Raw genomic sequence first — 17,900 nt, 5'->3', positions numbered from 1 at the left:
TCACATTCCAGGGACTGTTGTGGGGTGGGGGGAGGGGAGAGGGACAGCATTAGGAGATATACCTAATGCTAAATGACGAGTTAATGGGTGCAGGAAATCAACATGGCACATGGATACATATGTAACAAACCTGCACATTGTGCACATGTACCCTAAAACCTAAAGTATAATAATTTAAAAAAAAAAGAATGTATATTTCATGAAGTAATCGATATTTGTCTATAGATTTGGGAGAAGTTACATTAAATTGCTTCTGTTTGAACAGTAAAAATAAATGGATCTTTACTAAAGGGGTCCAATCAAAAAAAAAAAAATTTAAGGTATGTTTTATGGCTAGAGTGTGAAAGTTCTATGTGAGCTTGAGAAGAATGTGTATTCTGCTCTTGTTTGGTGAAGTGTTCTAAAGATGTCAATTATATTGAGGTGATTGATGATGTTTTTGAGTTCAACTATGTCTTTACTCATTTTCTAATAAAAAACAATATAAATATTTTCTAATATAAAATAGTGTTGAAGTCTCTGATTAGAATAGTGGATTCATCTGTTTCTCCACCCCATTCTATTGGTTTTTGCCTCACATATTTTGATGCTCTGTTGTTAAGCATGTACACATTAAGGATAGTTATATCTTGGAATTAAGGATTGTTATTGACACTTTTATCATTAGGTAATGCCCCTCTTTCTTACTGATAATTTTCCTTGCTATGAAGTCTGTCCTGTCCCAAATTAATACAGCTACTTCAGCTTTCTTTTAATTATCGTTAGCGTGGTATGTTTTTTCTCCATCCCTTTACTTTTAATCATACATGTCTTTATATTTAAAAATGGGTTTCTTTTAGACAGCATACAGTTGGGTTTTGTTTTTTGATCCATTCTGACAATCTCTATCTTTAAGTTGGTGCATTTAGACCATCACCATTTAAAGTTATTATTGATATAGTTGGATTAATATCTACCATATTTCTTACTGTTTTCTAGTTATTGCCCTTGTTCTTTGTTCCTTTTTTGTCTCCCACTCTTTTTTCATCTTTTGTGGTTTTAACTGAGCATTTTATATGATTCTATTTTCTCTCCTTTTTAGTATATCGGTTATACTTTTTTTTTTTTTTACCTCTTTCAGTGGTTTCCCTAGAGTTTGCAATATACATTTACAATTAATCCAAGTCTACTTTCAAATAACACTATACTGCTTTATGGGTATTGCAAGTTCTTTGTAATAACCAAGTACAGTTGACCCTTGAACAACATGGGTTTGAACTTCATGGATCCACATATATGTAGAATTAACAAGATGCAATATCCAAGTATTACGAAGGGTCAACTTTGTTTTCATGTAGAGGGTCCTATGGGGATAACAGTGGGACTTGAGTATGCCAGGATTTTGGTATATGTGCAGGGTCTTGGAATCAATCCCTGGCATATACCAAGGGGTGACCATATCGCTAATTCCTCCCTCGCATCCTTTGTATCAATGCTGTCATTCATTTCACTTACACATAAAGTATAGACATTGAAGACATTGTTGCTATTAATATTTTGAATGAACATTTATCGGTTAGATCTTATTTCTTCTCTAATGTTTTTCCTTTCTTTATGTAGATCCAAGTTTCTGATCTATATAATTTTCCTTCTCGGTGAAGAGCTTCTTTTAACATTTCTTGCAAGACAGGACTACTGGCAACAAATTCTCTTAATTTTTGTTTGTCTTGAGAAAGTCTTTATTTTTTCTTCACTTTTGAAGGGTAAATTTAGCAAGATATAGAATTCTGTATTGGTGTTTTCTCACCCAACAGTAAATATTTCACTCCAGTCTTTTCTTGCTTGCAAGGTTTCTGTGAGGAAGTGAATTTAATTCTTATCTTTGTTCCACTATAGATAAGCTGTTTTCCCCTCCATGGCTTCTTTCAAGATTTTTTATTGTTTATCCTTCATTTTCTACAGTTTGAATATAATATACACAGGGTTTTTTTATGTCTGACACTAATTTTTGGAAGTTCTCTGTCATTACTCCCTCCAATATTTATTATGTTGCTTTCTCTATTTCTTGTTCTAGTATTCCTTTTACACAAGCTACATCTTTCGTAGTTTCCCCCACAGTTCTTGCATATTCTGTTCTTTTTTCTCCGTTTTTTTATTTTTGCTTTTCAGTTTTGAAAGAACTGAAAAAACAGTTCTATTGACATACCCTCAAGCTCAGATTCTAATATCAGCTGTGTCTAGTCTACTAATGAGCCCACAAAAGGCGTTCGTCATTTCTGTTATAATGTTTTTTATCTCTAGCATTTATTTTTTATTAGAATTTCTATCCTCTGCTTTCATTACCCATCTCTTCTTGCATGTTGTCTACTTTGTTCATTCATGCTCTTAGCTTGTTAATCATAGTTGTTTTAAATTCCCGATCTAATAATTCCAACATCCCTGCCATATCTGAGTGTGGTTCTGGTACTTGCTCTGTCTTTTCGAATTGTTTTCTACCTTTAAGTATGCTTTGTAATTTTTTTGTTGAAAATGGATGGAAGAAACTGATAAACAAGCCTTTAGTAATGTAGTGATGAGGTATGAGGGGAGGGGAGGTATTCTATAGACCTATGATTAGGATTAGGTCTCAGTCTTTTAGTGAGCCTGTGCCCCTTGGCTGTGAACTTCACAAGTGCTTCTGAGGTTTTTTTCACCTCTTTAAGTAGGGCCAGCATAGCTGGAGGGAGCTGGGGTTGGGTATTTCCCTTTCTCCAGCTAGACCAGGCTCTGATAAAACCTCAGCAGGGCTGGCTGTGGTTAAATTGTTGTTCCTGACGGCAGACTTCTTTAAGAACAGATTGCTCTGGCTATTTCAAAATGGTTCTTTGTCTGCTCCCCCTACTGGAAGCATGAGATTTTTCTCACATTTTCTCTGTGAGGACCTGGTGAAGCCCCTGGAGTAAAACTAAGTATGCCCCTCTAAGAGTGGGCTCCCCTGGAATTTTCAACACTCAAACTTATCCACACGGAGCCTCCGGCAATTTACCAATTACGGCTCAGGGTTTTCTGCCCAAATACTGGTTCCTGTGGAGATTTCTGCTCATGGTTTACTACTCTGGTAAGTTGGGGTTCTCTGTAATTGCCTCTTTAACTCTCCAGTTGGAAGGCGGTGGTTTGCCCTGTAATCTCAGTTCTCTGACAGATGAAGAAGAGTTGTTGCTTTTCATTTGTTCCGTTTTTTACTTTTTGTTAGAATGTAGTGATGACTTTCAACCTCTTGATGTGCCAAACCCCAAACTAAAAGTCCCTCTGGTCTCTCTTGCTCTTTAAATCAGAGCTGAGGTTTTCTTTTTTTTTTGAGACGGAGTCTTGCTCTGTCGCCCAGGCTGGAGTGCAGTGGCACAATCTCGGCTCACTGCAAGCTCCGCCTCCCGGGTTCACGCCATTCTCCTGCCTCAGCCTTTCCGAGTAGCTGGGACTACAGGCGCCCGCCACCACGCCAGGCTAATTTTTTTTTGTATTTTTAGTAGAGACGGGGTTTCACCGTGGTCTCGATCTCCCGACCTCGTGATCCGCCCGCCTCGGCCTCCCAAAGTGCTGGGATTACAAGCGTGAGCCACCGCGCCCGGCCAGAGCTGAGGTTTTCTACCCTTTGTTTCCCCTCTCTGCTGATACCTGCTCCACTGAACTCCCACTGATCACCATCAAAAGATCAACGGTCATTATCACACAGACATGCAAACATCCTTCTCATGCTTCCATCTTATTACAGATACATTCGTCTGCCATAATTCTGAGATGAAAATGACATATGCGCCCCACTAAAAACTGAAGCTCAATCTGGGTCCAGCTGCAGAGGAGCAGTCCTCTCTTCAATTCCCAACAGTCCTGCCCATCATAACTACACTCAGGAGTTCCCATCTGACAAATAAGTTGTCCTTATCTTCCCTTGCAGTGTCCCTGAATAGTGTGTAATGTACCTTCTGATGCAGTCTGCATTTCTGCACTGCTTTTCTTTGCTCTCTTTGCCTTCTTTTGTTCTGTTGAATAAAGAGATTGAGAATATGAACTTTTCTGTTAGATTGCCTTGCTGACCATGTGCTGGTTTAGAAACATTCTCATCCCACAAACATTCCTCATCTTTGAGGAACTGCCCCTCTCCACACCGACAACCCACCATGCTCCACACCCTACTCTGTCAGTCAGTGATTCTGTAGGACACTCTGGGTGGACGATCACCAATGTTGTATAAGCCCCAAAAGCTATTAGGACAAGTTCCCGGTGTGCCAGGCAAAGTCTTTCCCCAGCTGAAAAGCTCCGGGACAGCAGGCCACTGGCAGGGTACCTCACCAGCCTCAAGTAAAGGCCAGACCCTTACCCAGCTCTGAGAGGCCAACTAGATGCCAGTTGGTTTGAAACTTGGAGCAGGCATTGCCATCCCAGTCACTTGTGAATAAGGTTGTTCAGACAAAATAGAGAATGCCCAGTTAAATTTAAATTTCAGATAAACAACAAAAAATATAGAGTAAGTACGTTCCACATGTTGCATGGAACATACTTACACTAAAAAAATTATTTATTGTTTATCTGAAATTCAATCTGAATGGCACATCCTGTATTTTTGTTTGCTAAATCTGGCAAACCTGCCTATGAAGTCATCCTGCCTTTATATGGAATCACAGACAAGGGCACAGGTTGTTTGTTGGGCTACTGCTTTGGATTTCTCCTGTAAGGGGCAGACAATAGACAAGGACCAAGCTTAATACCCTTCCTCCAAATCATCCCCATTAACTAACCCATAGGTTGCTTAGAAGTTTTGTTCAGTTTCTAAATATTTTTGAATTGTTGAGATATATTTCGTTACTGATTTCTAATTTAATATGCCATGATCATGGAACATAGTCAATATGTTTTCAATATTTTGAAGTGTATTGAGAATGTTTTATGGCTTAGTATATTACTTATCTTTGTGAATGTCCTAAGTACACTTGAGAAGAATGTTGTTGTGGGTACTGTTTTGTAGTTCTTTATATATTTTGAATACAATTTCACATATATATAAAAATTATGTGTATATATATATATATATATAATATTTATATATATTCAAAATTTTCCAGGGCTGTGGCTTACTGTTTTGCTCTCTTCATGTTGTTTTATGAACAAAGTTTATCAATTTTTTAAGGTAAGCTTTTTTTCTATCCCATTTAATTTAAGAAATTTTTGCCTATCCTCACTCCATAAATATATCTTCTGTTTTCTTCTGAATGAATTATTGTTTTACCTTTCACATATAGGACTATAATACAACTGAAATTGATTTTTATCTATGGGATGAAGTAGAAATCATAATATATTTTTCCTATATAGACAGCCAACTAACCTTGCACCATTTATTGAAAAGACTATCCTTTCTCTATTGCACTGTAATAGTACCTTTGTTGTAAATCAATTGAGTCAATATGTAGTTTGCTTCTAGATTCTATATACTATCTCATAGGTCCATTTGTCAATCATTTCCCCAGTACCATTCTTTCTTAATTACTACAACTTTATAATAAGTTTCAGTATCTGGAACTATAAGTCTTCCAACTTTATTCGTCTTTTTTTTTAATTTAATTTAATTTTAAGTTCCGGGATACATGTGCAGGATCTGCCAGTTTGTTACATAGGTAAACATGTGCCGTGGTGGTTTACTGCATCTATCAACCCATCACCTAGGTTTTAAGCCCCGCATGCATTAGCTGTTTATCCTGATGCTCCCCCTTCCCCAACCCCTTTGATAGGCCCCAGCATGTGTTGTTCCCCTCCCTGTCTCCATGTGTTCTCACTGTTCAGCTCCCACTTATAAGTGGGAACATGTGGTGTTTGGTTTTCTGTTCCTGCATTAGTTTGCTGAGGATAATGGCTTCCAGCTCCATCCATGTCCCTGCAAAGGACATGATTTCATTTCTTTTTATGGCTGCATAGTATTCTGCGGTGTATATGTATCACATTTTCTTTTTCCAGTCTATCATTGATGGGCATTTGTGTTGGTTTCATATCTTTGCTATTGTGAATAGTGCTGCAGTAAACATACATGTGCATGTATGTTTATAATAGAATAATTTCTATTCCTTTGGGTATATACCCAGTAATGGGATTCCTGGGTCAAATGGTATTTTTGGTTCTAGATCTTTGAAGACTCATCACACTGTCTTCCACAATAATTGAACTAATTTACATTCCCACCAACAGTGTAAAAGCAGGTTCTTCTTTTTTAAGGTTGTTTTGACTATTTTAGCTCCTTTTCATTTCCTGTCTTCGTTCATTTTGTGCTGCTATAATGGAATAGCTGAGTCTGGGTAGTTTAAAAAAAACAAAAATTTATTTCTCACAGTTCAGGAGGCTGGGAAGTCCAGGATCAAGATACTGACAGGTTTGGTTGTCTAATGAGGGATACATTCTCTGGAGGGGAGGAATGCTATCTCCTCACCTGGCAGAAGAGCAGAATAGCAACCTAACTGAATCCTGTGTGAAGCCTCTGAACTCTGAAAGGCCCCATTTCTAAATATCATTACATTGGCAACATCCAAATTTTGGAGGCAATAAATTCAAATCATAGCATTTCAACACAAATTTTAGAATAGATTTATCAATTTCCACAAAACATCTACTAAAATTTGATTGAAATTGCATTAAACCCATAGTTCAATTTGGAGAAATTGATGTATTTACAATATTAAGTTTTCCAATCCATGAAAATATCATATACTTTTGTTTATTAGGTCTTCTTTAAAATTTTCAATAGGATCATTTTAGTTTTTTGTCTTACACATCTTTGGTTATTTTATGCTACTAAAAATATCTTTCAAATTTCGTTTTCTAATTGTTGTTTTCTAGTGTACAAAAGTATAATCGATATTTGTATATTGATTTTCTGGTGACCTTGATAAATTCACTTATTAATTCTAGTAGTTTGTAGATTATTTTGATTTTCTATATATACAATTATGTCATATGTGATCACCTGCAGTTTGCTTTTCTTCTGATCCTGAAGATGCTTATTTCTTTGTCTTGCCTTATTGCGATGGCTAAGATCTCCAGTATAAAGTTGAATAATTGTGGTGATAATAGTTATCCTTACCCCCTTTTTGCTCGATGGAAAAGTTTCATTTACTATTTAAGTATAATATTTTTTGTTTTTTTGGGGCAGTCATTTGATTTATCTCCCTTTATTCTATTCATTTTGTGTATTACATGATTTTTTAAACATTAAACCATCTTGACTGCACTGATACTTGACTGCTGACAACTTCTAAGCAAGCCCCTTGCCTCCCTTTCCTATTATGCTCATATCTGGAAAAACTGATATGAAAACCGAGGTGTTCCTTCCTTTGGCACTGATAGCAACTTCCAACTTCAAACCACATGCAGGCCCCACCCCTAATTACCATAAAAAACCGATGCCATAAAAAATCCTGCTCACTCAAGCCACTTTTGGACCAGCTTGGAAGTCCTGCCTTGCTTTCCTCAGAAAGCCTTACTATTTGAGTTAAATATCCATTCATCCCCTCTTGGAGTGTGTGTGTGTGTGTGTGTGTGTGTGTGTTTGTGTGCATGCGTGTGTGTGTGTGTGTGATGTTATCAGTCTCAATAGCTAAATGAAATTTTGTGTGGCTGTCCATCTTGCCTCTGGAAGGTGATCATGACAATCAGCACTGTGAGCCTGCTAGATGTCTAGATGATGACTGCTACCACCAGAGTCTTTTCTTTCTTGTTTGGCTTCCAGTCTGGCTCTGCTGTCTTGCTCTGGGCTGCTGTGTGCTGACTAGCGGGCTCTTTGAGTTGTGTTGCTGCCTGCTGGCAAACTTGCACTTTGAGCTATGTTGCTTTGCACTGCATTTGCTGAGTTCTGCTGAGCCTCTGTTATAGATTTAATTGACCCAAGTTAGAAGTTTCAAAAATTGGCATTCAAGGACAGGAGTATGGGCTTGGGGGCCCTCTTAAGGAGGCCCTGGATCATATTCCTCAGCCCAGACCTATCTGTATGTCCCATATTGAATTGTATTTCTTGATTCCAGCATAAACTGGGACTGATGCTAAGCTCAGGGGAATGGCTCTTACCTTGTGACTATTGGTTGTGTGTCTCAAGCTGGTGCTGGCCCTCATTCTATGGAGTTCTCAGGGAAAAGACTGATATGTGGTCTCTTCTGGTGGTCACTCATGTGGAAGAAGAGCAGTTACTACGTGGCATGCTGAAGCCACGCTCCTAAAAGCAGATGGTGGCCAGGCGTGGTGGCTCATGCCTATAATCCCAGCACTTTGGGAGCCCGCAGCAGGCGAATCACCTGAGGTCAGGAATTTGAGACCAGCCTGACCAACATGGAGAAACCCCGTCTCTACTAAAAACACAAAATTAGCTGGGCATGGTGGCGCATGCCTGTAATCCCAGCTCCTGGGGAGGCTGAGGCAGGAGAATCGCTTGAACCTGGGAGGTGGAGGTTGCGGTGAGCCAAGTTTGCGCCATTACCCTCCAGCCTGGGCAACAAGAACAAAACTCTGTAGGAAAACAAAAAACAAAAAACCAGAGGGCTTACTAACTAGAGTCCTGTAAAATGTCTTGGCTGCTGTTGCTGCTGTTGCTCCTGTTGCCGCCACTGCTGCCGCCTATGCCTCTGTTACCAGAAAAGATCCTCATCCTCTGGGCTATAGGGAAAAACACACATGGCACAGCCAAAGGGTTAATTCAACTATTTCCATGGGGAAGGCCTCGAGCCCTGACAGTACAGATTTGAGGCTCCTTGGAGGAATAAATATATAAATATGGGCAGAGTAGAGAGAATTCCTCTCCTGCCAAATTATATTCAGAAACCACAAGAAAGAGAGAGAGAGAGAGAAATCTGAAAACAGGGAGAAGAAACAAAAAATTAAAACAAAGGTCCATAATTTGATACAATTGGAAATCCACAATTGGCTAAAATAATTTATACATCTAAAAGATAAAAAGGTGTGCAGATTGTCTTGGTGTCTCCACCACATAAATTCTGAATTTACTTTCACATTTGCTGACATACGATAATTGACAATTCTTCATGGCCTTAATCCATACTGAAGCTCAAATAATACTTATACCTGGGGATCCTATTAAATTTAAACAAGTTACCCCTGTAATCTTGGGGAAGTTATGGAACACAAAATAGAGAACAAACAGGCATGCCTCACTTTAATTAGCAGAACTACTGACTTGCTTAAATTTCCCACGATCATAGCATCCTCTAAAGTATCCCACAGTGGGCATGGACAGTCTGACCCAATAAGTAATAAATTAAAATTAAATCAAGTCCTTGGCATTTATAAATTGGTTTGACAAAATGGGACACCATGGGCCTCCCCAACCCCTAGTTAAAATGGTTAATATGCTCCAGTGTAAATTAAAACAGGACCTTTAAGGAGTGAAGCCCGTTAAATAGGATCTATTTAGAGAAGGGTTGTTTATATCCATTATTTTTCCATCAACAACCTAATTTGGCCTATTTTTAAACTTGGGGAAAAATGAATGGTGGCTCACAGTGGATTACCACAACCATAATGTCATGGTCATGCCTACTAAGGCTCCATACCCAATATTACTGAAATTATTGACTTATCCAATTGGCAGCTGGTAGATATTTCCTTCTTACAGATTTGGCTGTCGAATATTCTGTTGAATGTCCATTGCAACAGCCTCTCAGTCACAACTCGCTTCACCACCAAGGGGGCACGACGCAGCTTTCCCAGATACTCAGGAAGTGCCTCAACAGCCCTGCCATGACATGCAATTTTTGCAGTCAAGCTCTTAAATGCATCTGACTTTCTCCAGGAGCACAGATATGATTTACATTACTGAATCCTCCTCCAAAGAGATGCATTTGATACACTCATTCAGGACATATAGATACCAAGGAGCTCAGAAAAAAAGGATGTGTCATTGTCCCACAGGTCATGCAAAGTCTTGCAACCTCCATTAAATTTCAGAAATTATTTGGTAAACCAAGAGCTACTCCATCCCTGACACTGTCAAAAAATAGCTATTGAGCATCTTAGCGCCCACAATATTACAATAGGCCCAACATCTTTTAGGTCTTTTGAGGTCCTGAAGGCAACAAATTCTTCATTTACAAACTTTACTTAAGCCCAAATATGCTGCTACTTGCAAATCATCTCACCTTGCATAGGGCCCTCTTTAACAAAAGGCTCTAAAATCTGTCTAAATTGCAGTACAATGCACATGCCCATTAATGCCCTCCAGAGACTCCTTCATTGTAGAGACTTTACAATCTCTGTGCTTCTTGGAGTCTCTGGGCCACCCCCGATAGCCACTTTCCCTTAAATGTTATCCCATTCTCCCTGTGAATCATCAAAAGAACCAATCACATCTGGGTAGACTGACCCTCATGGTATCTCTAGGCTGATTGTAAACCTAGAAGAAAAAAAAAAATTCTGCACACCAAGTTATATTATAAAAGCATTTTATTGAACACATTCTGGAGGTAGTTAGAACCAGAACAAAATTTGGGATTGGGGTGGGGATTCTGTTTTGATGATTTAGGTTTGGGAAAACTTTGGGTTCTCGTGTCGGCAGGGACCATGCTGTGGGAAACCTGAAGGCTGATTTGAAGTAGAATATAGAACTGTGGCACGGGAGACCGGGGGCTGGGAATTGGGCTCTTCTGGGAACCAAAGAATGTGGTTCTGCAATTGGCTTGGTCTAGACTACTCTCCAGAAAAGGATAAAACATGGCTTGAGCAACTGCCTAGAAGAGGCAGTCTCCATGGGCCCAGTTGCTGCACTTGGAAGGCAGTGACTTGCAGCAGGCTCTTAGCTCTTGAAGCTCTTCCGGGAGGAGGAGGTGGTGGAGACAAATTTGACGCTGGAGCTGCTACCCCCGCCACTGCCAAAGCCCACCCCCAGGCCTCGGCCGCTGCCTGCACTGAAGCCAGAGCCCCCCACACTGAGCCCACTGCCTAGGCCAACACCCCCACTGCTGCTGGAGTAGTAGCTTCCACTGCCACCTCCGCCAAGACCACCGCCAAGACCTCCACCGAGGCCGCCACCAAGACCTCCACCAAGGCCACTGCTGTAGCCGCTGCCGCCGCCATATCCAGAGGAGACGCTGCTTGTGACAACAGCTGCAGGGAAGGGAGGGAGGACTCAGTGAGACCATCTGCCACACTGATCCTGCATGGCCCACTTATTTGATCTGCTGGTGTTGGAGCACTCTACTGGGCCCCCTTTACAGAGTAGCAAACAAGGCCCAGGAGAACTGTCATTTAGTTAAGGTCCCTAAAAAAGTGGGTGAGTGTAAGAGGCAAGGTGCTAGGTACTGAGGGGAGCTAGGTACTACAGGGTGCTAGGTACTGAGTGGAGCTAGGTACTGAGGGGAGGAGCTAGGTACTGGGGGGAGCTAGGTACTAGGGGCAAGGCAGGGTCCAAGAAACGTAGGATGTATGGCTTACCCTTTAAGAGATGAGACATGAGCCACATTGTTTCCTGTCCCAATCTGTCCTTCCCGTCCACCACCCACACCTTACTAAGTGTATTATTATAAATAACCATATGCTGGGATGGGAAAAGTTTGGATCTAGAAACAGCAGAATTCTGAGTTGGCACTAAATATATCCCGTATTATTGTCGTTGTTAATGTCTGTTTCAAAGCTACTTACAGATGTTGACTGGTCCAACTCCTTCTCCACTGAGTCTGAAAGGGGAAAAATTGAATTTAGGGTTAACAGCTCCCCAAAAGACAGTATTAGTCTATGTGGCTAACTCCCATCCTCATGATTCGAGTTCATTCCATAAGCCAGGAGTCTGTACACCCAAAAGCTGCTTAAGTTAAAGGAAGGGAGAACTCTCCAGAGGGACTTTCCAGTGAAGAGGGATTGACCTAGAAACAAGTTGTTAGGAAAGAATTATAATTCACATTCTCCTCCACCCACTATAGGGAAAGTATAAAAGATTTGAGAAATATGATTATGTCGAAAGCAGTTTTTGCCTTGTAGGAGTTACATTCTGTGAGAGAACTTGGCATGGACAGAAATTCCTCCAACAGAAAGCAGGCAATGGGCAGTGTCAGAGGTTGAAGCAAACAGTAGTTTGACAATCCAAAGGTAGGTGAGTTTAACTCAGCTGGAGTAAACATGAAAGGCTTCCTGAAGGAAGGGGTACTGGAAGACAAGGGTGGATGGAGGTGGGCATGACGTGGATATTCAGGTTGAGCAAAGAACGTGGGCAAAAGCAGGAAAGGCACAAGTGTCAAGACATGTTTGCTGAGTTGCTCAGGTGCTTGGAGGACAGCCAGTGCCCAGGAACGCTGGTGGGGAAAAAGAGATCAGAAAAGTGAGTTGAGATCAGCTATATGGCCATGAGTCAGACTGAAATAGTGTTGATAATGTGTCATTATCATGCACAAGTCACTGATCACATGTATGTGTGTCGTACACCCCACAGTAGAGCAGCTTCTCTTTATCAACTGAGGGCCATCTTGAGTTCATGCTGTCTACTCACCTGCACTCCTCGCCCTCCAGCAGCTTGCGGTAAGTAGCGATCTCCACGTCCAGGGCCAGCTTGGTGTTCATGAGCTCCTGGTACTCACGCAGCAGCCGGGCCATGTCCTGCTTGGCCTTCTGCAGGGCCTCCTCCAGCTCAGCCAGCTTGTTCCTGGCATCCTTGAGGGCCAGCTCCCCACGCTGCTCGGCATCCGCAATGGCGTTCTGCAGATTGGCGCACTACAGATAGAAAGGAGGAGAGTGGGGTTGCTTGGGACCTGAGGTGTCTCCTTCTGAGATTCTGGGTCAGGCAAACCAAACTATCATGAATCCCAGAGAGAAACCAGTACATCATGGGTGGCGGGGCACTGAAACACTGGTACTGGATCTAGCTGCGTGTGTTTAGCAAAAGTAAAACAAAATAGATGTCCCTTTTAGAGCTCAGGCCCCTTCCTTGCCCTCTTTCAATCTCACCCTACCTGTTTCTTGACATTGTCAATCTCGGCTCTCAGCCTCTGGATCATCCGGTTCATCTCAGAGATCTCATGCTTGGTGTTGCGGAGGTCATCACCATGCCGGCCAGCTGTCTGCTGCAGCTCCTCATACTGATGCGGCCAGGAAAGAGGAAAGATTCTGTTTATATGAGAATGGGAAGAACTTTCCCAAAGTTCACAGGCGGCGAGTACTAAGTGGTGGCACATAGTGTGGGGCTGGTTCAGGCTTTTCCAAGGTCGAGCTAGTCTAGTGCCTTTGCTCTCCTGGAGACACTGGTGTGAGATTCAGAGTGAGATTCTTTCTCAGGTCCTTGGGTTTAGATGGAAATTGTCTACAAGGCCATTCCTATAAAGCATCCCAATGGGCCTCAGCAGGTTCCAGGAGCCCCATTCTTAGTGTCGTCATGGCCTAGAATCCTAGACATGGGTGTGTCCCCTCACTCGGGAGACAGTCATCAGAGCACCCACCTTGGTCTGATACCAGGACTCGGCTTCGGTCCGGCTGCGGTTGGCGATCTCCTCATACTGGGCCTTGACCTCAGCGATGATGCTATCCAGGTCCAGGTTGCGGTTGTTGTCCATGGAGAGGACCACTGAGGTGTCAGAGACATGCGTCTGCATCTGGGACAGCTCCTGCAGGGATATTTGGAGTCGGTCATCTGGTTCTGTGTTATGTTATTTAATGTCAGTTCCATTCAAATCTTCCACTCATTGTGATATGACAACTTGAGGAAAAAAACCCACCCATGTGAAAAATTTAGATAAGTTTCTTACCGCATCAAAGAACATCTTCATGAAGTTAATCTCATCCATCAGTGCATCAACCTTGGCCTCCAGCTCCACCTTGTTCATGTAGGCAGCGTCCACATCCTGGGGAAACAGGGATGGTTGGCACTGCACACACCGTCACCCTACTTAAATGAGCTCCACGCTTAGAGAGCATAGCTGCAGGCTGCTGGTTCTCTCCCACCCACACGCACCTTCTTCAGCATCACAAACTCATTCTCAGCAGTGGTACGCTTGTTGATTTCATCCTCATACCTGGTGGTGAAAGGGATGGGAAGTGTTTGTCAGAGGATGAGCAACAGGTAAGGAGTCTTTATTATGCAGTCAACTGTAAGCCCACTTTTGCAGTGGGAAGGGGCTTCTCCTCATAGGCAGAGAGGGAGGGGACACTGGTAGCATGAACCTCTGGCCAAAGTCCCTCCGCATTTAAATACTGCTTTCTCTGTAACTGCCTACCATATAATAATTCTATTATTGCTCTAATTCAGTTGTTTCAAGCAGATTCCTGCAGAAAAGCTGTGCTGCTTCTCCCCAACTGCATTACCTAGTCAATTTCTCTAGTGTTCTTTTTTGAGCTTTCAGAGGCTTAAAAAAAAAAAAAAAAAGAAAAGAAACAAAATTAAATCTAGCAGCCTAGTTGCTGGTTCATAAGACTAAAGAAATTATTTGAGCCACCAAGCTGGGTTATGTCACCAGCTCCTGCTTTGAGACAAAGCTATCCAAAGGCCCATGTACCGGCGAGGAAAGCCCCAGAGAGCAAGCCTTACATCAGGGCAGATTTCACCAGGTAGTGTCAAGGGTACAGAGCATGTTGCTCTGGCTGTTGGCTAAGTTCCTTGCAGAGGGCCTGAGCCTGAGGCTGGAACTTTCTAAACGTAAGCCTGGCTTGTGTATTTGTTTGTTTGTTTTAGTACTGGAGGTGTCCATGGAAGGTACATCCTCCCAGCCCCCAAGGAAGGCATGGTAGTAGACTAGTAACGAAGCCCATCTGGTGCCAAGAAGACACCACCCTCCCCTGTGTCCACCCTCCACCCCAACTCACTTGTTCTTGAAGTCTTCCACCAGGTCCTGCATGTTTCTCAGCTCCGAGTCCAGGCGGCCCCGTTCCCCCACGATGCTGTCCAGCTGCCTCCTGAGGTTGTTGATGTACTGCTCAAACAACGGCTCCAGGTTCTGCCTCACGGTCTTGGTGCCCTGCTCCTGCAGCAGGGTCCACTTGGTGTCCAGAACCTTGTTCTGCTGCTCCAGGAACCGCACCTGGAGGGGAGCAGAGTTTGAAGATAGAGAAACTTGGATTTCATGTTCTATGATCAATTCACTAAGGTGCCTCCCACCTCTTTCTGTCCTTCTAAAGCTTTCCTGTGCACCATGCCTGGCTCTGGGCCCCAGGAGGGGAGGTGCAGACTGAGGCACCCAAACTCACTTTTCCAGGGGAAGATAGGACACCTATCCAGGGCACAGAAAGAACTAGGAGTGCTGCTTGGAGTGTGTCCCGGCTCAGTGGTGGCTGCAAAGGCACTCAGGCTGCTGCCCATCCACTTGTCTACCTTCCTGTACAGTCAGCCCCATTATATATGGCATGGAATTCATCTCTCTGTCCAACAGTTGTCAAGAGGCCCTTGTGAGTTAACCTCTGAATGGGAAGAAATAATTCTCCCTTCCCAGCTGCCAGTCTAATTCAGAACGTGTCCACAAATCCAGGGCACAGAAACAAACGGAAACTGTACAGCTATAAAGGTATTTGCACAAAGTCAAAACATCTTCCCTCGTCCGCTCTCTTTGGCATTTATTTCAGACCCACAGTGATTTTTTACAAAAGATCGTAGCTCACCTTGTCGATGAAGGAGGCGAACTTATTGTTGAGGGTCTTGATCTGCTCACGCTCCTCAGTCCTCACCCTCTGGATGCTGGGGTCGATTTGCAGGTTGAGGGGAGTCAGGAGACTCTGGTTGACGGTGACCTCTTGGATACCTCCAGGAGGGCAGACGGGAAAGCCAGGGCCACCGAAGCCACCTCCAAAGCCAGCTCCGCCACCGAGCCCAAAGCCACCGCCAGCTCCACCGCCGAAACCAAATCCACTACCGGCACCACCTCCAAAGCCATAGCCACCTCCAGCACCAGCAGCAAACCGGTTCCTGAAGCTGCCACCACTAGTGCTGATGGATATCCTCTTGGAGCCCCCCAGATTGTAGAGGCTCCGGCTGCCATAGCCACCCACTCCACAAGCACCCCCAAGACTGACCCTGCCGAAGCCACCACCACCGCCACCCCCGGACCGGGACACAGAGGTGAAGCTGGTGCGGGAGACAGATGGGGTGATGGCAGAGGCGGTGCTGAAGCCACGACTGCCCCCACTCCGGAAGGACACACTTGACTGGCGAGACATGGTGGCTTGTTCCTGGTGGAGCAAGAGAACCGGGCACTAGTGGGTTGGGAGGTGCTGGAGAGAACAGAGCTCAGCAGGATGCAGAAGGTGGCTCTGTTACCCAGGAACGGTGATGCCCCCTTTTTATCCCCTCCAGAACTGGGCTGGGCGAGAGAGCTGTCGAGCTGTGAATGATTAAGTGGGCTGGGCATGCCTGGGGGGCAGCTGTGAGCTCACCCGTCACACCTGCACAGTGGTGTGGGGTGCAAACGCTTTCTTCCTGGCAGGCTCTGCTCAGTTAGAAATAACCTTGCCTTGCAGCACTGATCTCTTGGCAGCAAGTTGGTGACGCTGCCAGCAAGTATATCTTCACCATAGAGGCTGGGGGCTGTGAGCAGCCCAAGAAGGATGCCAGGAAGTGAGGGGGCATTGGCATGGCCAGTGTCCTGGGGACTCTTACAGGACGACGGGTATTGACAACCATCCCAGTACAGTACATGCTGAGCACCTGCCCTTCCAGCTTGGGGAAGCTGTCCATCAGCAGGGGGCAAACGATTCCCCACAGTGATCTGCTCTTACACTTTTCCAGGCAGCAGATTGCTGCAGGGTTTTCCCCTCTGGGAAAGGCAATCTGTAGCGTTATATCTTGGTTGTGTGCTAGAGGGAAAATAGAGTTTCATCCTTTACTGCACAATTTCTTTCTTAAGGAAGGCACAGCTATCCCAGAGCCCACTGGGCAGCTCTGCCTGCAAGGTTTAGGCCAGAGAATGTGGGAAGCCCTCAGCGCCCCCTATAAACCACTTTGACCTCTTTAGGGCCAGGTTTATCCTTCCACAGCTCCTCCTAACTCAGCATTTTTTCTGCCCTTTGACCTTTTCCGTGCTCTTTGGCCTGGGCAGGACATTGTGGGGGGCTTAGGAAACCCAGGGATCCCATGCAGTCCCTTAAAAAACCCCTGAGACTCATGGGCTATAGCGTCTCTCTTCAGGGGCAGCTACTCTGCTGGCTCCCCAGCCCCCCAGCTGTGTTCCAGCAAACTCTATTCCACTAGGGAAGAAATGAGTCATCGTATGTGTTGATACAGGCTGAAGGCCGCCACAAACACATACCTGCAGGAGCTTCTAATCTCATCAGGAACATGTTGAGAGTCTGATGGCCTGTTATAACGGCGAACCACCCTGTTCCAAGCAGCGGGACTTGCTCTGCTTTCTCTATGCTGTAGCCCAAAGTCTCCTTCAGGGCCAAGGCAATGGAAAACGGGATTCTGAGTCTATGGATTGTCCTGCCAGAAAGGCTAGCCAGAGCAGGCCTGTGGGCCCAGGCAGCTGGCATGACAATCTGCCAGTTGCTTTAGGGAGGGCCCTGTGAGATCCTCTCTGCGAAACTTGTCTGGGGGGTTGTGGCACCAGGTGGAGGAAAGGGGGTTTCTGATGAGGTTTTAACACACGTCTGTTCTAAACCACACCCACTCTTTTTGGCAGCAGATCTGAGTGGGGCCACCTCTCTGCCGTCCCCTAAGATAGAAGCAGGGCTCTCGGGCAGGACAGTGCTTGGGCCGTTCAGAGCTTCGGGGGTGTGGGGGAGGCCTGTGGCCCGAGGCTGGAGGTAGGAATGCAATGGGGATGGGTTCAAAACTTCAGGGAGGAGGGGCTATATTCTCAAGAGTAGAAGAACAGGACCAGACCCAGGCTCAGGAATCTCTCACCAGGGCCTGCGGTTGGCCACAAGGAAGCCAAGGCTGTGGGAAAATGACTCCCTGGTGCTGAGGATCAGCTGAAACAGTGACTTCT

General features: G+C 44.2%; 1 protein-coding gene across 3 annotated transcripts; it reads right to left on the bottom strand.

Annotated features, from left to right (window-relative positions):
* Positions 1-10,431: 10,431 nt before the first annotated feature.
* Positions 10,432-16,522, bottom strand: KRT5 (keratin 5). 3 transcript variants are annotated; one of them, XM_012510204.2, is made up of 10 exons: positions 15,924-16,229; positions 15,577-15,854; positions 14,788-15,002; positions 13,940-14,000; positions 13,734-13,829; positions 13,428-13,592; positions 12,945-13,070; positions 12,485-12,705; positions 11,644-11,678; positions 10,434-11,109 (listed from the first exon to the last, which is right to left on the bottom strand). In XM_012510204.2, the coding sequence occupies exons 1-10, from the start codon at positions 16,129-16,131 to the stop codon at positions 10,799-10,801; spliced, it is 1,716 nt and encodes a 571-aa protein (XP_012365658.1). In that variant the 5' UTR covers positions 16,132-16,229; the 3' UTR covers positions 10,434-10,798. The 3 variants fall into 3 exon arrangements, with proteins under 3 accessions (XP_003252125.1, XP_012365658.1, XP_012365660.1); XM_012510206.2 differs by having other exon boundaries at positions 15,960-16,229; XM_003252077.4 differs by having other exon boundaries at positions 10,432-11,109; positions 15,577-16,522.
* Between the last annotated feature and the right edge of the window lie 1,378 nt (positions 16,523-17,900).

The sequence above is a fragment of the Nomascus leucogenys genome, chromosome 11 (genome assembly GCF_006542625.1).
Source record: "Nomascus leucogenys isolate Asia chromosome 11, Asia_NLE_v1, whole genome shotgun sequence".
Classification (NCBI taxonomy): Eukaryota; Metazoa; Chordata; class Mammalia; order Primates; family Hylobatidae; genus Nomascus; species Nomascus leucogenys.
Note: the sequence above shows the minus strand (reverse complement) of the source record. Positions and strands in the feature narration are given on the sequence as shown.